General features: G+C 35.4%; 1 protein-coding gene across 1 annotated transcript in view; it reads left to right on the forward strand.

The window, feature by feature from the left end:
- LOC136028891 (probable maltase) overlaps positions 1–18,638 on the forward strand; it is a 50,033-nt gene that overhangs the window by 17,067 nt on the left and 14,328 nt on the right. Inside the window, exons 5-8 of the mRNA XM_065706853.1 lie at positions 2,609–2,731; positions 7,072–7,286; positions 13,805–14,006; positions 18,159–18,372. Coding sequence (XP_065562925.1) covers positions 2,609–2,731; positions 7,072–7,286; positions 13,805–14,006; positions 18,159–18,372 — 754 coding nt within the window. The remainder of the gene's footprint in view (positions 1–2,608; positions 2,732–7,071; positions 7,287–13,804; positions 14,007–18,158; positions 18,373–18,638) is intronic.

An 18,638-nucleotide genomic window follows, 5' to 3' on the forward strand; every position in this document is an offset into this window, starting at 1 on the left:
AGACTTTTGCTTATTTTTCCAACCAAGTTTCATCCCAATCCCTCCAATCTAAGCGTTTCCCATCATTTTAGGTCTCCCCACCCCAAACTTCCCCCAATGTCACCAGATCCGGTCAGGATTTAAAATAAGAGCTTTGAGCCACGATTTACTTCTAAAAATCAAATTTCATGGAGATCCAATCACCCGTTCGTAAGTTAAAAATACCTCATTTTTTCTAATTTTTCAGAATTAACCCCCCCCCCCCAACTACCCAAAAGAGAGCGGATCCGTTCCGTTTATGTCAATCATCTATCTAGGACTTGTGTTTATTTTTCCCACCATGTTTCATCCCGATCCCTCCACTCTAAGTGTTTTCCAAGTTTTAGGTTCCCCCTCCCAACTCCCCGCCCCCATCACAAGATCTGGTCGGGATTTAAAATAAGAGCTCTAAGACACGATATCCTTCTAAACATCAAATTTCATTGAGATCCGATCATCCGTTCGCAAGTTGAAAATACCTCATTTTTCTAATTTTTAAGACTTACTCCCCCCCCCCCCCAACTACCCCAAAGAGAACAAATAAGTTCCGATTATGTCAATCATGTATCTAGGACTTGCGCTTATTTTTCCCATCAAGTTTCATCCCGATCCCTCTACTCTAAGTGTTTTCCAAGATTTTAGGTTTCCCCCCTCCAACTCCCCCCAATGTCATCAGACCCAGTCGGGATTTAAAATAAGAGCTCTGAGACACAATATCATTCCAAACATCAAATTTCATTAAGATCCAATCACCCGCTCATAAGTTAAAAATACTTCATTTTTTCTATTTTTCCGAATTAACCGGCCCCTACTCCCCCCCCCCAGATGGTCAAATCGGGAAAACGACTATTTCTAATTTAATCTGGTCCGGTCCCTGATACGCTTGCCAAATTTCATCGTCCTAGCTTACCTGGAAGTGCCTAAAGTAGCAAAACCGGGACTTTAGGTTTTCCCCCTCCGACTCCCCCCAATGTCATCAGATCCGGTCGGGATTTAAAATAAGAGCTCTAAGACACAATATCATTCCAAACATGAAATTTCATTAAGATCCAAATACCCGCTGATAAGTTAAAAATACTTCATTTTTTCTATTTTTTGCGAATTAACCGGGCCCCCACTCCCCCCCAGATGGTCAAATCGGGCAAACGACTATTTCTAATTTAATCTGGTGCGGTCCCTGATACGCTTGCCAAATTTCATCGTCCTAGCTTACCTGGAAGTGCCTAAAGTAGCAAAACCGGGACCGACAGACCGACAGACAGACAGACCGACAGAATTGGCGACTGCTATATGTCACTTGGTTAATACCAAGTGCCATAAAAATCAGAATGAATAATCATTCGTTTGTCAATAATTTGACTGTAACTGTAAAGTAATACACTAATAGGAATGAGATAAACAAGTATTTATGGTAGTTTTCAAAATTTCTGGTACCCATTTCCGAATAAGGAACAAGGTGTCACTTCAGGGGCCCCTTTAGGGCTAAAAAAAATTGTCAAGGAAGTAGTTAGCATATTTGGAAAGAGCACAAAAAGACGATCCAATAGTACATTCACCTTCCACTAGCTAAGTAATGGAAAAAAACCTCCAGATTTACCAAATGATCATTTTATTATGCTGAGCCCGTTTTATTTTACGATTGCCTCTTTTAATAGTTACAAGCCTTCTGGATGAGTAGTTTGGCGCTGTGAAGAAGAGCCCATCCATCTAGGGTTAAACGAAAAGCACGCTGTCCTCAAATGAGACGGGAAGATGTCATGAGGAAGGATTTAAAGGAAATAGGAACTTCTTGAGAGAAGGGTTGAATATGTTGGAATGGAGGAGAAGTTTGTGCAGCTGTGTTGGCCTCAGGTGGCTTAGTGCTGTAGTGAGTTGTTAGTGTTGGTATTAATAGTTACCTTCCTATTCTGTTGTTGCAGTTGAGAAATTTCCAAAAGAAAATAAAGGTGCCAAAGGGCAAGTATCTGGAGATTTAGAACTTCTTTTAAAATTTATGTTGATATTTTTATTTCTTGAAATATCCAGGGGCCTACAGACAGGAAAAGACCCCCACCCTCTCCAAAAAAGGGTGAAAGATTTTTTTTTACTCTTTTATTTGATGTGTTCCCGTGTTATATCTATTTTTTTGCAATTACTTTCTTCATTTTTTTTTTTTTTTACTTAAATTGCTAAATGATATGGCTTCACGTTTCGTGTCTCCTATTGATCATTTATAATATTTGGTAATATCATCTTCTAATTATCTTCTTTTTCTATGATTTAACCATATTGCCGTGGCAAATATATTCGATTTATATTTAACTTCTTATTTTAGTATTATATATTCCTTTACAATGTACGTTTAGTAGGATCATTACTATATTATATTTATTAAGACATAATGTTACTAGTAGACACAATAATAATAGCTAGTTGTGTTTATAATTGTCAGTCCAAATAATTTCTAAAGTTGGTCTAAATCTAGTATAGGGTTATGTTGTGTTATAATTATAATGCAAGTAGCCTGAAAAATTGTTTATTGTCAGCCCTCTTTTATAATCCAAAAAACTAAACTAAGTTTACATTTGAAATATTTTCTTTTCAATTGTAGACTGGAGAATGTGGTTCAGCCTGGACATGGAACGAAGAAAGACAACAATATTATTTTCACCAATTTGCTCAGGAAGAACCAGACCTGAACCTCCGAAACCCAGCTGTTGTCGAAGAAATGAAGGTACGTAAAAAAAATGAAGAACTCGTAGTTCGCTGCAAAATGTAAAATATTTTTTTTATCGTTCTTTTAGCCCTAGAACTGTCAGCGAATTTTGGATTCAAAAAATTGTAATAAATTTACTATGCACTGGGTCACTAAGAGTATATATTTTCTTAAATAATCCTCAATTTTAAAATGTCATTCGCTCGAGCGTTCTTTCCGGGTTATTTTTATTTTATATTTTTTTTTTGTACTGAGGTCCAGAGGTGTCACGAGCAAAATATTTGAGGGAAGGGGACAAAGGATCTTACCGACTAGTTTGGGTAATATTGCTGTGTTCTTTTTTTTTTTTTTTTTTTTTTTTTTTTGAAAGAATCTGATCTCCTTTCATCGGTTTTACGTCAATATTTCTTTTAGCCAACTTACCTAAGTTGTGTTTTCAGGTACCAGGTTTGAAGCATTTTTTTGCACGGGTTTGACAAAAGTCGTTTTCAGTTTCTCCGTATTTAACACAGCCAAACATCAAAGCGTTTTCATCTTGTGAGTTCCAAGCGTGTTGGACGCGGGTTCTTCAAAATTGTAACGTGCCAGAATAGCATGGTTGAACACGGTCCTGTGGTGGTGCAGTGGATTTGACCTTAGCTTGGTAATACGGGACCCAGAGATCGAATCACGTTGCAGGAATGCACTGCAGGGCCGACGCAGGGACCTTAGTAGTCAAGAAGCGTCGTTAATTCTTAACTAAATAATAATAGCATGGTTGAACACGGGGTCTGAGAAGACCCAAACCCGGGTTGAATACAGCACTCAAAACGATAATCTGCACAGCTCATGTCAAATTCCGTATTGGATGTGGATGGCCTGAAAACGGAGCTCTAATGAAAAAACTTGTTTTAGCCAGTAAAATAATGCCGTTTTTGATCTTCTCCTACCAGAGAGATTCAAAGAGGCCAAGTTTCAGCTCGTTTCGCCTATTCGTTTAGGAATGCACAGGAAAAAGACGAATTGCTTTATGTTGTTGTTTGTATTACAGAAGATTCGTGAAGATATTTCCCAAAAATAAGGACCTGATAATGAAATAAAAACACTTTTTTAAGTGCTAATCCGACTAACACTAACATATTGATATTCAAGCATATAAGGAAATGAGATAATTTTTTCCTTAGGCTGACCAACGGTCCGCGCAGCATAGATACTGGACTCCTGATTCTATGCCTTCGGCCGGGAGTGCTCTACGATTTTGGTGACGGTGGTTGGCGTCTACCCCCCCCCCCCCTGTGGAAAATAAGGCTTTCCAAATTTGAGAATATTATTTTAGTTTATTTTTTTTTCATAGGGGCTGGAATTTGGTACTTGTGTATTATGTGCCACTCACTCAAGTTCATGATGCATAAAACTCGAGGATAAACCGGTATCTTAATTTGTTCAAAATATGTTAAATACAATTATTCTGCATATTATGAAGTAAGAATTGTTTTTTTTTTTTTTTACTTCAAACTGTCTACATACTTTACTCCCCTCCCCGTCTTATGTGCAAATATATAGTCCAAATATATATTTTCCCTTATATTCTGTCACTTATCTTTGTCTTGTCTCCCTCTAAGCTGAAAGAAACTAATGAAGAAACCGGTTTGTTCTCGAGTTTTACACAGCCTAAACTTGAGTGTGTGGTGAATCATACACAAGTACCAAAATTCCTTCTCACTGCGGAAATAAAATCAAAACTCAAATAAGATTTTCAGTTGGAAAGCCTTATTTTCCACGGGGGGGGGGTAAACTCCTGGAACCGTCGGGGACAAATTACCCGACGCTTCCCGTGTTTTTCCTCAGGTACGGAAATAGAAAAATTGAAATTGAATCTCTTCCATAAAATGATCGGTGGTTTATAATCAAATTAGCAGTGTTTGATCGGTCTTCTATGTTGCTTGTCTTATAGATTCTTCTTTTGTGATTGATTCTTTTTTCTTCTTCTTTTATACAAATTTATATATATAAAATATAGGGCAATGGTGAAAAATAGGTATTTTAATCATATATAGTTGATTGATTTTGCGAATGTATTTTCAGTACATTTTTGGTCATTATTGAATTTGAAATAAATTGTAATAACTTGAAATATTTCTTTTGTTCTTAAATATTTCTAGTGGGAATGCTTGACAATCATCACTTGAAAATATAAATTTATAATACAGAAGGATTTTACGTTTCATCTATTAATATCATCTTTTCATTTTCGTCTTGTTTATCAGATGCCTTATTTGGTTGACTTCATTCTTGGAGTCTTTCCATCAAATGTTTTGACTACTTTTTATTTACTTCCGTCGCATTAACACATCACCATAGAATAATTGTTCTGAATCAGTAAATAAGATCTATTAACGTAGTTTTCTTTCTGACATCGTATTGATTTCCAGATAATGTAAATTTTCTTATTCAATGCTCTGCGTAGAAGCTGAGTTCTTAAGCGTAGACCTGACAAATTCTTCTAGTTGAAACATGATGAGTCGCGAACCGTATCCGTTTGCATGTTACGAAGCACAAAATTCTTTCAGGAACAGTCTTGGCTGTTGCCAGTTTTCCCAAATCAAGTGAAAACTGTAAAATGAGTCATATAGTACCATAAACAAGAAAGCCAAAACTTTTGTCCGTAGATTTTTGAGGAGACTAAATTTCAGCTGGGGAGGGAACGGGTCAGGAAGGGGCGATGGTGGTAAACCAAGGTCTGAGAGAGACAGTTAACCCCCCTGTTCATAACAAATTGAGCTTCTGCTTGCTCAGCCAATATAATCCAGAATGTTATAGAATTATAACAAGATGGGAAAAAAAAAGCTGATTTCTTGAATGTAGAGTTAACAAGTTTTTCAATTCTTCAAAAAGTTTGTGCTATCTTATGTACTAGGAATTCATGAACGTAGCAAAAAATACATTATTATAATCGGAAACTTAATATGAATACTTAATTTGATTGCTTAATTAGTAATTTTTCAAGTTTAAGTTACTAAAAGCAGCAGCTTTTTTTCAACTTTAATGTTGAATACTATTTTTCAAATCCTCTTAGCATTGAAAGGTTTGTTCAAATAAAATAATTCCAAAGACCTCACTGGCTATGCATGAAAAAATGAAAGAAAATCGTGAAGAGGAAAGAAACAGGACGGTTTTCCAACCTTGAAGCTGTTCTTACGGTATTTATGTTCAACCAATAAAGGAAAGCTTCTATTAATTTCGATTTTTTTTACATCAATGAATCTGGCCAGTAAAAAAACAAGATAAATACTTAGATATTTCAGTCATGATCTCCGCCCGACTGTCCTCAACAAACTCGATCGACCGTCAAGGTTTGATGATTTTATTTAATTACTCTTTCACCGTTGCTTCGAGAGGGTCTTTTTTGTGTTTTAAATTGAGTGTTTTGAGGTTCGTTCTGATTTACTTTGTCCTTAGGAATTTTAACTGTATATTAACAAATAAACGTTCGATAAATGGGGAGAAGTCCATTTATTTCTGTATTTCTAATGATGACAATCGCTATAAATGTGATCGAAATCTGTAGACTTTTGTACCTGTTTTCGCTTCTAAATAAATGGATTTATCCCCACTTGAACATTTATTTGTTCGTCGTAGAAAGGCAGCGTGGTCTGAGAAAAGGGTACCTAATCTTAGATGTTACGTCGAAAATATATCTGTATGTATTGTTACTCTTTCGCACGGCCGACCGTCTCGACCGAGATAAATTCATCCTTTCTTTTTCCACTTTTTTGACGGCATATTCATCCTTTCTTTTTCCACTGCCTGGAAATATCCTCATATTTCTTTCTTCACGGTTTTATTAATTTACTAAGGCCTGTCTCTTTCATTTTACCTTATTATAAAAAAAGGCTCACCCCCCCCCCCGTGCCACCCTAAAGGTAAAGCACAAGAAATATTTAGAAAAGATTAAATATAACAATTATGCTCCTTAATATGTTTAATGCAGTTATGCATATAGGTAAGCAAAGATACAAACTAGTTAAGGATTGAGCTGGTTATTCAGAAGATATACCGAGGATTGAAGGATGGGTTGTTTGTAAGACAATGGCTCAAAGAGCCAGCTCCTCCACCCCGGGGTAATGAAGCTTTGGGCATCTATATACACAACCTTGTGCATACAGAGGAAAAATTTCCATATGTGTAAATAGTTCCATTTAAAATTTTGTAGAAAGTGAACATTATTACTGAATCTTTAGCCCTAGTAATTATATGATAATCTCAAATATTTCCATGCTTTGAATTAAATGCTCATTATTATTTCCTATCCTTAATTTAGTCCTGTTATTATTAGACTTGATAAAATATGAGTAACAACACCATTTTTCATATCATAGAAAGTGGCTCGCTTTTGGCTTGATAGAGGTATTGCTGGTTTAAGGGTCAATGCAGCCCCGTTCCTCTTTGAAAGTGAAGCTTTGGAAAATGAAATCGATCTACCCAATGGTCAGCTTAGTAATAATCACACATTTAACCTTCCTGAAGTATATGCTTTCTTGCTCCAGATAAGAGAAGTTCTGGATGATTACTCAAGCAAGGATGGGATGGAACGGTAAGTTATACTTACTTTTTTCTGAATGTATGCCGTGCTAAGGGATTTAAAGAGCATAGCACAATGCATTAAAAAAAAAAAAACTTTCCTGAAAACTTTCTGGTTGTTCAGGATTTAAAGAAATATAACGGTTTTCCAACCATATAGCTGTTCTTACGGTATTTATGTTCAATCAATAAAGGAAAGCTTCTATTAACTTCGATTTTTTTTTTCACATCACTGAATCTGGTAAACCAACGAAAATTTCGGTATTACCAAGTCTAGATAATCGTTCAAAAAACTAGAGATAATCGTAACGATAGAGATAATCGTTCAAAAAACCTTACGTAGGATAAATTCTCAGTTGAAAATTTTGTTTCTGCCATTCAATGTCGTGTTTTTCATTCAGTTGTCTTTCCACAGTTACTTCAGAAAGTGCTTAACCTTTTTAATGTGTCACGGGATTTTATCTTCTTCTCTAATTTCTTTCTGCTCTGAAGACGAATGAGCAGAGGTTTCGGCTGAGATATTTGCACTTTTTTTTTCTTCTTTTTTACTGTCTGTCCCAGTAAACCACCTTAGTTTTTCTACATGTCCTTTTTTTTCTCGTTTTGTTATATAGAATGCTTTAGAATACTTCCTATCTCCCTATTAAAAACGCTTGAGGCTCATTTCAAAAGACAAGATAGTAATCGAAGACTGTTCCGCTTTCAAAAGAAATAAGACAAACCATATTTCAACGATTTTTTCGCTTATTTAGTCTAGATGCTTATAGTATTAAATAAAAAAAAACAAGTTTTTTTAACGGAAAGTAAGGAGCGACATTAGAACTTATAGCAATTTCTGTTCGTTTTAATTTTTATTGTCGCTCCTTACTTTCCGTTAAAAAACTTGTTTTTTTTATTTAATTTCTGAACATTTTTGAATCAATGCATGTTTTGATTTTGGCTCTCCGCAGATAAATAATTAAAACGAAATTCGCATATTTATTTTTTTGCTAAATGGCTTTCTCATAGTTTTGATTGAATGATTTTGAGAAAAAAAGGAGCGGAGGAGGCCTAGTTGCCCTCCGATTTTTGGTTACTTAATGAGGCAACTAGAACTTTCAATTTTTTTACAAAGGTTTTTATTAGTAAAAGATAAACTTAACTTAAAAATTAGCTTACGTAGCGAACTTCTGTATTCTTATGTTTTTATTACGTATACGAAGGGGTTCGCCCCTCGTCAGAACCTCGCTCTTTGCACTAAAGCTTAAATTTTGTTCCAATTTCTTAAGAATGACCCCTGAATCACAGAAGCCGTAGAATAAATAGTTGAAATTACTAAAAATACTTTAGCTTTAAAAAGAGCGAGGTATTAGGAGGAGGTGAGCCCATCATATGCGTATTAATTTCTGTTCGTTTTAAATTTTTATGCTTCTCCTGACTTTCAGTTGAAGAAACTTTTCATATTTATTTTTCATTGTATTTTTTAAATAATGCTAGATAGTCCTGCGCTCCCTTCATGAAAGTTTTCTTCCCCCATGACAAATTCCTCCAAGGAAAGTTCCCCCAACATATCTCCCTCTTCTCAACCCCCCCCAACCTAAAAATCCCCCTGGAAACGTCTATACACTTCCAAATAACTGTTACTATATGTAAGCACTGGTCAAAGTTTGTAACTTGTGGCCCCTCCCGCGGGGACTGCGGGGGAGTAAGTCGTCCCCAAAGACATAGCTATAAGGTTTTTTGACTGCGCTGAATAAAATGGCTATCTCAGAATTTTGATCTGGTGACTTTGGGAAAATAATTAGCGTGGGAAGGGGCCTAGGTGCCCTCCAATTTTTTTTCACTTAAAAAGGGCACTAGAACTTTTCATTTCCGTTAGAATGAGCCCTCTTGCAACATTCTAGGACCACTGGGTCAATATGATCACCGCTGGGAAAAAAAAACAAATAAACACGTATCCGTGATCTGCCTTCTGGCAAAAAAATACAAAATTCCACATTTTTGTAGATAGGGGCTTAAAACTTCTACAATAGGGTTCTCTGATACGCTGAATCTGATGTTTGTGATTTTCGTTAAGATTCTATGACTTTTAGGGGTTGTTTCCCCCTATTTTCTGGAATAAGGCAAATTTTCTCAGGCTCGTAACTTTTCATGGGTAAGACTAAACTTGATTAACATATATATTTCAAATCAGCATTAAAATGCGATGCCTTTGATGTAGCTATTGATATCAAAATACCATTTTTTTAGAGTTTTGGTTATTATTGAGCCGGGTCGCTCCTTACTACAGTTCGTTACCACGAACTGTTTGATTGTTTTTGACCTGGCGATCAGCAACAGTACCGTAATTCCGTCAAAATCCATGGGGGGGACAACGTTGCCCTCCCAAGGAAATCAAGCGAAAATAACAGTGAAAAATGAAAAAATGAACCATACAGCTTCATGAGGCAAAGATATACCAAAAAACTCTCCTGTTTCTTTAAATGCTTGTATTATGCTGGCTTATCTTAGTTTTGATAAGATTTTTGCAGACACTGAATTTCAGCTGGGGGAGTGCAAACTGGGGTCTTGATGGAGGAGTCCCCCCTCCCCCTATCCTCGTTGCTCCATAGCAAATTACGCCCCAGGTAAGCGTATGTACAAGGACTAAGACATAAGATTCATGAACGGTTATTGTAGCAAAATTACTGGATAGGCAATATCATGAATTGTATCAATCTGTAATTTTAATTGTCATAATGTTCGCTTTGGATTGTCTCTTACTATTATTAGTATTAATAATATATAATAATAATATAATAATAATATTTATTAGTTATTATTATTACTATTGTCTCTTATATAATAGAACCTACTATTATTAGATTAAAATATTGAAACGTAAATTTACATAATTTTGTGTAGCTATATTACCTGAATATACACCATATAATAGCCTACGGAAAAAAGTATTGCAATGTGAGAGCAGGTAGAGAGCCAATAGATGTCGCCAGGCACCGTGCATCTAAGAGTGTGGCAACAGTGCTCTGAAATCAGGTACGGACAAAGTTCCAAAGCTGCCAGTAGCAGAATTTGACAGAACTCCAAAAGCTGCCAACACTTTAGCAGCACAACTTGTGTTTTGGTAGCTTTTTTGTGAGCAAAAAGTGTTTCAAAAATGGTATTTCCAGAGAATCTGCCAACAAATTAGAAAACTGCTAAGTAGCACTTTTTCCATGGCGGTCTGAAATAGAAGTAGATTTCAAAACGGAGTGTTTATGTGTAGATGAAACCTTAAGAAATCTTTGCCGGTAGCTTGTAAAATAACGAAAGAAGTTTGCCAAAATAACTGTCTGTAATTATTTATAAGTTACATTTAATATTATTAATTGATAAATATATTTATTTGTAATTAAATTAGTTTAAATTTTATAATTTGAAATTGTTCATAAATTTTTGAACGGATTCTGTCGTGGTAAATAGATTATATACTTGCTCAATGAAATTGGATTTGGTCAACTCCATAAATTGTTTGACTGAGCAATTAAAATTGCCTTGGTCGGCAGCTAAAATAGCGTTACATGCGAATATTGCTTAGGTGGGAAAATGTGTGTTAAGTAAGAGTAAAACAATTATACTTTTTTATAGCTCAAGCAGGTTAGTTGTGAATTTATTCCTTGGGAGTTATTTATTCTAACTGTATACGTTAAAGTTCATTTAAGAATCTTTCGTGTTTATGGCTTTTTTGTTTGTATATATGCAATATTTTATGTTAGATACTCTTTTATATTATTGTGTGATTTCAAAACGGACAGATAAAAATTTTATAAACATGCAACAAATTTTAATTGTAGTTTGATACATGAGAGACTACAGAAACATAAAAAAAAATTTCAGGTGTAGTTTGATACATGAGAGACTCCAAAAACATATACAATTTTTTTAGGTGTAGTTTGATATACGAGAGACTCCAAAAACATATAAATTTTTTTTAGGTTAGTTTGATACATTTTGCACTTAAATATTTTTAAAAGATATTTTTTATTGTCACACCGGTTTTAGAAAGGTTGCAATAGTTCGTTGTTCCCAAATGTGTCACGACTGATCGCAGTTAGGCAGATAAGTAATCCTTGCTTTTTTATCACACTCCTAAAAAGCCTCAAGCTTTGGATTAACCTTTTTTGTAGCAAGGCTTTTGGTGAATGATACACGACCAATTACACCATGAATTTTCATTAGTCTAGACAATTATCTTTCTCAAGCATAAAATGGCTCAGATGTATATTAAGGGAGTCCAGTAATGGTTTTTTGAAGACTGCCTTTGCTCGGAGTCAGCGATAAATTACCTTTTTTATTGGAAATATAGAAACTTGAACATCAATTCAATAAGGCCCATTTATTGAGTAATCACTAGCTGCAATTGAAGTTTTTTTTTTCAAGTGCTTATTCCTTAAAAATTCGGGCAGCCCAATGTTTTTTGTTTTTTTTTTTCAGGCGACTAACATCAAAGCTTAATATAAGCTTACTTATGTAATGGATTGTTAAATGAGATCGCCTTGCAGCTATTGTGGTAGTTCTCCCTGCGCCGCAATATGGCTTTCTGGAGATTCTGCTAGGAGGTCGTTTCTCATAAATTAGGGATTCGGTATCCTAGTCTATTAAACTAGCTTTTAATATATTATGGTTTTTACGCATAAAATCTTCGAGAAGTCTATTCCCTCTAAATGGCATTTGCAGCTAACTTTAACATAATCTGAATGTATACTTTCTAAATAAAGAATTATTTTGTTTTATCCAAACGAAAGGGCGTGTCTCATGCTTTTTAAGAAACTAATGGTGAAAGCAAGAAAGACTTCGTTAACGAGTTAAACCAACCGTTTCTTTTTTCAGCAGTGGAATTATCGGATATATGGACTATAACGGTGGATAATAGGATGAGCCGGCCTTGATCGGGATGTAAATGTTTCTCGCTGCTTAAGACAATCTTACGCTGTTTATATCAGACTCCATCGTACATTACTGCGATCAGTTGCCGAGATTAATAAAAAGGAAATTTTGTGGATATTGCCCTGCATATTGATAAAGATTACATTTTTATGGCACTTCGTATTTACCAATTGACATATTGCGGTCGCAAATTCTGTCGGTCTATCTGTCTGTTTGTCTGTCTGCCTGTCCTGGTTTTGCTAGTTTGGGTACTTCCAGATAAGCTTAGACGATGAAATTTGGCAGGCATGTCAGCGACCAGACGATATTAAATTATAAATAGTCGTTTTTCTGATTCGACCATCTGGGGGGGGGGGACTGGGGGGACTGGGGGGACGGTTAATTTGGAAAAATTAGGTATTTTTAACTTACGAACGGATGATCAGATCTTAATGAAATTTGATATTTAGAAGGATATTTTGTCTCAGAGCTTTATTTTAAATCCAGACCGGATCCGGTGCCATTGGGGGAATTGGGGGGGGGGGTGGAGCCTTAAATCTTGGAAAACGCTTAGAGTGAAGGGATCGGTATGAATTTTGGTGGTAAAAATAAGCACAAGTCCTAGGTTGGAAATCTTGGAAAACGCTCAGAGTGGTGGGATCCGGATGAAACTTGGTGGGTAGAATAAGCAAATGTCGTAGATACGTAGTTGACGTAATCGGACTGGATCCACTCTCTTTGGGGGAGTTAGGGGGGTCCAGTGCTTTGGCAAGTTCGGTGCTTCTGGACGTGATAGTACGTTAAAATTTGTAGGCGTGTCTGGGACCTACACAAATTGACTTGATAACGTCGTTTTTCCCGATTCGACCATCTGGGGGGCTGAAGGGAGAGGAAAAATTAGAAAAAATTTGGTATTTCTAACGTTTGAATGGGTCATCGAATCTTAATGAATTTTAATATTTAGAAGGACCTCGTGTCTCAGAGCTCTTAATCCCGACCGGCATTAAGCCTCTGATTTTCCTTTTGAATCTATCTATTGATTCTTAGAATTTTGTTAGAGCTCATGCCATATGAGCTCTTGGCTCTTCTGACCTCATCACAAGTGCCATATGAGCTCTTAGCTCTTGTTAAATTTCTAAGCGTTTGAAAAATTTTCCCTTATGGAAAAATCCATTAGAGAGTCAGAAGATACCACAGGAAAATTCTCCCCTCGCTCAGCGGAAAATTCCCCCCTCCCTCGCTTAGCGGAAAATTACCCGTGGAAAATCCTCCCGTGTATAAATGACGATCGTATTTGTAAGTTCAAATGTATTTGAACTTCACTCCACAGAAAATCCTCCCCACGGAGAATTTTCCCTACTTGAGCCCAGTTTTTTTTCTTTTGTTTATTATTATAATTAATCGAGGCAAAGAAGTGTCTCTACTGAAATCTTTTAACGTTTTTTTTCATATTTTTTTAAATTTTATTAATTTTCTCTCTTATAAAATGATGAGAATCTGAGATATGCTGTTTTATTTTTAGTACGATTAAACCTTGTGTTTCGTCTTGGGATGGCCTCTCAAGTTTGCGAGAGCAGTGTAATTAGAATGATATGCTCTACTTGTTAATGTACATAAATTCTTCACTGAAACTCATTAATTTTTTAGCATTTTGATGACAGAAGGTTATGTTGATCTTGATGATTTAGCCAAATATTACAAGAACAATGGAGAAATGATCGCTCAAATGCCGATGAATTTGGGATTTACTGAAGTTACTGATTCTGACATGACTGGAAATAAACTTCAACAGTTTATCTCAGCATATTTGGAAAAGCTGCTGCCAGAATCCATGTGGCCTAACTGGGTGGTAAGTCTTCAACAGTTACTACTAAATACATAAATACTGGAAAACGTGAATCAGAATTAAATCCCTGCTACGCATCAGCAAATGTTTTTCTTCAGGCTTCGTTGCAGTTTGATAATATATGACTGGAAATAAACGTCTGCAGTTTATTTTTTACTTAACTTGAATAGCTAGTAACAGAGCACATGTGCCTACCTGAGTGGAAAATTTCGTTTCTTGTTTTGTTTCTAAAACAAAAAAAAATCAAAGCACTCAGGTCAGTATAAAATGTATGTCAAAAATTGGCTGAAATTTTCATTTCAGTTTTCTCGATGTAACGAATTGAAATAAAGTTAAAAAATTCGGCCTAGCTGGATGATACTTTCCGTCAAAAGTGCCAGAATAGGTTAATTGTATGGGAAATATAGAAATCTGTAGGAAAACTAGTAAAATGTTCAACTAAGTAGAAGATTTTAACAATAGTATTGATGTAATGAAATAAACAGAGCGTCACTAGCAAACAAAGTTGGCGAATTCATGTGATGATGTAAAAAAAAAAACAGCACTTGAAAAGTCTAATTTATCTATTCTAAACTATTAGTACATTACGCTACTAAACCTACAAGGCGAGCAAAGTTTGAACATTTGACTACTGAGCTGCACTGAGGCTTGTACCAAAGTTAATGTTCTAAGAAAGATTTGTAGCGCAAAGTTTAGCAGAAATTCTGCGAGAGTGAAAAGAAAGTAGAAAAATGAATAAGGGAAGAGTATAAATTTAAAAATGAAATCAATAAAAGTTACAAAGACAAACGGCTTACAAAGAAGAAAAATAAATCCTTGCAAGAGAAATATTTAGAGAGATACATTTCTTAAACAAAAAAAAATCAGTAGTAACAGTCGCACACTAAAATACACTAAAATAATACAAGAGTAAATAAATTCTCAAGCGACTAATTCAAATCGCGCATCCTAATTGGCACATTCAATTTTAACAATAAAATCATACCCCAACAGGTCATAATAAGTTATTCAATTATTTATTTATAACCCCAACCCCTTGCTACAATAAGAGAACCAAAAATCTGACGAGGCTTAGTTGTCGAAGAGATTGATAACAAAGCGATTTGGTCACCAAAATTTTTTTGAAAACTGGGAGGAGAACAGGTTTGATAATGATGTGAAGAACATGTGTAGAGACAGGATTGCTGCATCTTTTTTTCTAAATCTTGTCTCTCCTTTTGACTTTCTCCTCCTAGGTGGGGAGGGGATCATCTTCCCAAAATTTCGAAAGATCAATTTTTTGGTGTTTTCATTATAAAAAGCAAAAAAAAAACGACCTAAAATGTATCATTTTGAAAACATTGGTATCTTCATAAAAAAGGTTGGAAATGTCCATACTCCTCCCCTCCTCCAACACGTGTCTTGAGTTGGCAACTTTGCCTGTGTTTCTAATCTGGATGCCCTATAGATTATAGCGAAGGACTCGCCTTCGGAACTAAAAAAACGCTTCTTCCTCTTCCCTCGTTTTTTGTAGATTATTTAGTTTTTAAACACCTACTCCAAATTGTATACAACCGCTGACACCTAAACAGACAATTATCTGAATCAGAAAGAATTAATCGGATTTTTAAATATTTTCAAGTGAAATATTTTTTCACTTAACAATTCGGTGTTCAAAATTTAGCAAAGCAAGTACAGCCAATCTCGTTGAAGCCTCTTTCAATATAGCCACGCGATAAAGAACGCAATAAATATGTTTTTTGCAGTATAAGAACCCATAAAAATAATTGCGCCTTTTTTCTTTTCGTTTTTTATTGGCACATTGGATTCGTGGACAATTGCATATAGAAGTGTGAAAAGGTTGTGTAACAGACAGTGCTTATATTGCAATTTAATAGCTATGCACAAAAGGCACAATTGAATGAGAATGACAAAAGTTGTATTAGCAACATATTACGAATTGCGTGAAAATTATATGAATATGTAGACTGCTAATGAGCCTTTTTTATTATCCTTTTTCCATTCACAAACGTGCTTTTTCACCTGAAGGCCAGACCCGAAGGCTGAAAAGTGATGCGTTACGACATATTAGATTTTTGGCTGAATTCGAATTTAAGGAGTAATTTGTCTTGTTCTAAAGCAACATCGTGATCTCAATAGTTTTTAAACCATCCTTACCGGTCAGTTGCAGTGGAAGTTTAGCCACTTATGTTGTGCAAAGCTTGTTAAGTACTGAGTATGGGCTCTGTCGATTTTATATCTTTTGTGGTGCAAGCTTGGTAAAAAAAAGTCAACCCTTTTTTATTGAAAATTTGATGAAAAGAATAGGAATTTAGGATGGTACGCTAGGTGCTTAAAGGATATTATAAGTAAGGGTTTTTCATCTGGGTTTTATCACTTTTTATTTGGAGAAATTACAAGACAAAAAGAAATTTCAAGCAAAGGATCAAATCATCCCAATATTTTCTTTTCATCATCGCAGAAGATAGGAAAGACCACTGAGGAGATTGTAAAGCTGTAGACTCAGCTACAAAACCCATTTTTTAAACTAATGTAGTACTGTAGAGCAGGTCTTTTGAAATTGTCGCAGTGTTGAACTGATACTTGTTATAGAAATTTATATAGAAAATTTATAGTTTTGAACAATAAAATCTGATTAACATTTGTTACTAAATATTTTTTAGAGAAATTGTCTACAGACTGTTTTTGGTTTCCTGACTAACTCACCGTATCTCAAACAGTAAGTTCTGCGAAAAATGCGGTTGAATTCCGCTTTCTAGGGCTATAATGAGATAAAGGTAGAGATGATTATGGCATTCTGCGGAGGAAGGGTGACAGATTGTCCTGGTCGGCCCACCGTGTAGGGTCAAAGTAAAAAGCAGGTTGTCCTCGAATGGGATGGGAGGATATTATATGGAAAGATTGGCTGAAAATAGAAACGTCTTGGGAGGGTGTAAAGAGGGATGATTTGAATAGATTGGGGTGGAAGAGGAGCATGTGTAGCTGTGTTGGTCTCAGGTCAGTTGGTGCTGCAGTGAGTTTGTTAGTTGTAGCATTAGTAGTAACATTTGTAGTTAAAACATAAAAATAACATATAAACAACTATAATCGTACAAGTCAAAACACTGGAGAGTCTTCCTCGTGTCAAGATCGGCTAAGTTGTGGTTGAAAATTAACAGAATTCAGAGACTACGAACCGGTGTCTTGCTTCAAACTAGGAGAGAAGTTTCAGCCACTATTTCAGGCATTCTACAGTGATGCCTGGGTTCTGAAATGAGCTCACTTTTTTTTCAACATATAGGCAGTGGGCTTTGGTCTCCAAAAGTATTTTGAGTAGTACTATACTAACAAAAGTATTGTTTACATGCTATTTACTTACTACTTCCTATGTTTACTTATTATTGTTTGCTATGTTCACTTTACTAACATAAGTATTGTTTACTAACAATAGAAAATACTCCAAAAAGTATTACTATTGTCAACAATAGTAAAATTAAGCTGCAGTACAATAGTATAGCAATAATGAAAGCTATTAAGCAGTAGTATTTAACAATAATAAAAATAATTAAAAGTAATTAGGCATGAAGAAAAGGGAAAAAAGACTACTAAGGAGAAGACAAAGATTGTGAAATCGTGAAATCGGAGAACAAAAGCTATTGACTGCTATTAGATAGGATTCTGAAACATACATGTTTATGTGTAAGTCTAGGAAACAGCATTACGATAAGATGATGCAGCTGGATAAGACATTAAATTTGTTGTTTTTTTGGAGGAGGGGGGTGTGTGTGTGAATTTGAAATAGCTCTTTAATGATGCAAATCTTTATGGATGGAGATAATTTTTAAGGGGGGATTAGAGGTTTTCTTTAAGAAAAACTAGGAGATTTTATTTCTTTTTTTTTCTAGATGGACTTCGATTAGTGGTGTAAAGTAAAAAGCGAAATTTTTTGCTAAGTTTTTGTCGTCCAAAAATTGTAAATGTCAGGAAAAGTCCGTTTCGAGAAGAAATCTTATTCTCAAGTATGGTGTCTTCCTTTTTTAAGTTATTCTGCTGATTATTAGTTATCCTTTTCAAATTCAATTTGTCTGAAGTGGTCAACTAAGAGATAGTCTACTTAGTTTTGGTTGATTGGCTAATTGAGACTATTGTTAAAGATCCTCTTCATTTCATTTATAGTTGGGGAATCATGACAGATCCCGTGTTGCAACTAGAGTAGGAGAAAATCTTTCTGATTCAATGAACATGATTGCCATGCTTTTACCAGGAACTCCGATTAATTACTATGGAGAAGAGATTGGAATGGAGGACAGTCCTGATTCGAAATTTATTGATAGAGGAAACAGGAATGGATTCAGAACTCCTATGCAGTGGTCCAATGAGACAAATGCTGGTGAGTTTAACATTAAATCCAAGGGATTTACTTAATTAAGGGTGCACCTCTTTGGCTTGGGTCTTAAATTCATTGTCGCCTCAGACTCTCCAAACTTACAAGGTATTGAGTGTCTTTCCAACGTTTAATGAATACACTGACATTTTCTACGATCGAACACTTGCCCCCTTTTTAAATGTCTCACCTCCCTCCTCTGTTTCTTGAGTTATATCTTATGTAGGGACTGGAAAATGAGGGCTGGGTTAAAATATTTCGTGGACTTCTTT

Source organism: Artemia franciscana, chromosome 7, assembly GCF_032884065.1.
Source record: "Artemia franciscana chromosome 7, ASM3288406v1, whole genome shotgun sequence".
Lineage (NCBI taxonomy): Eukaryota > Metazoa > Arthropoda > Branchiopoda > Anostraca > Artemiidae > Artemia > Artemia franciscana.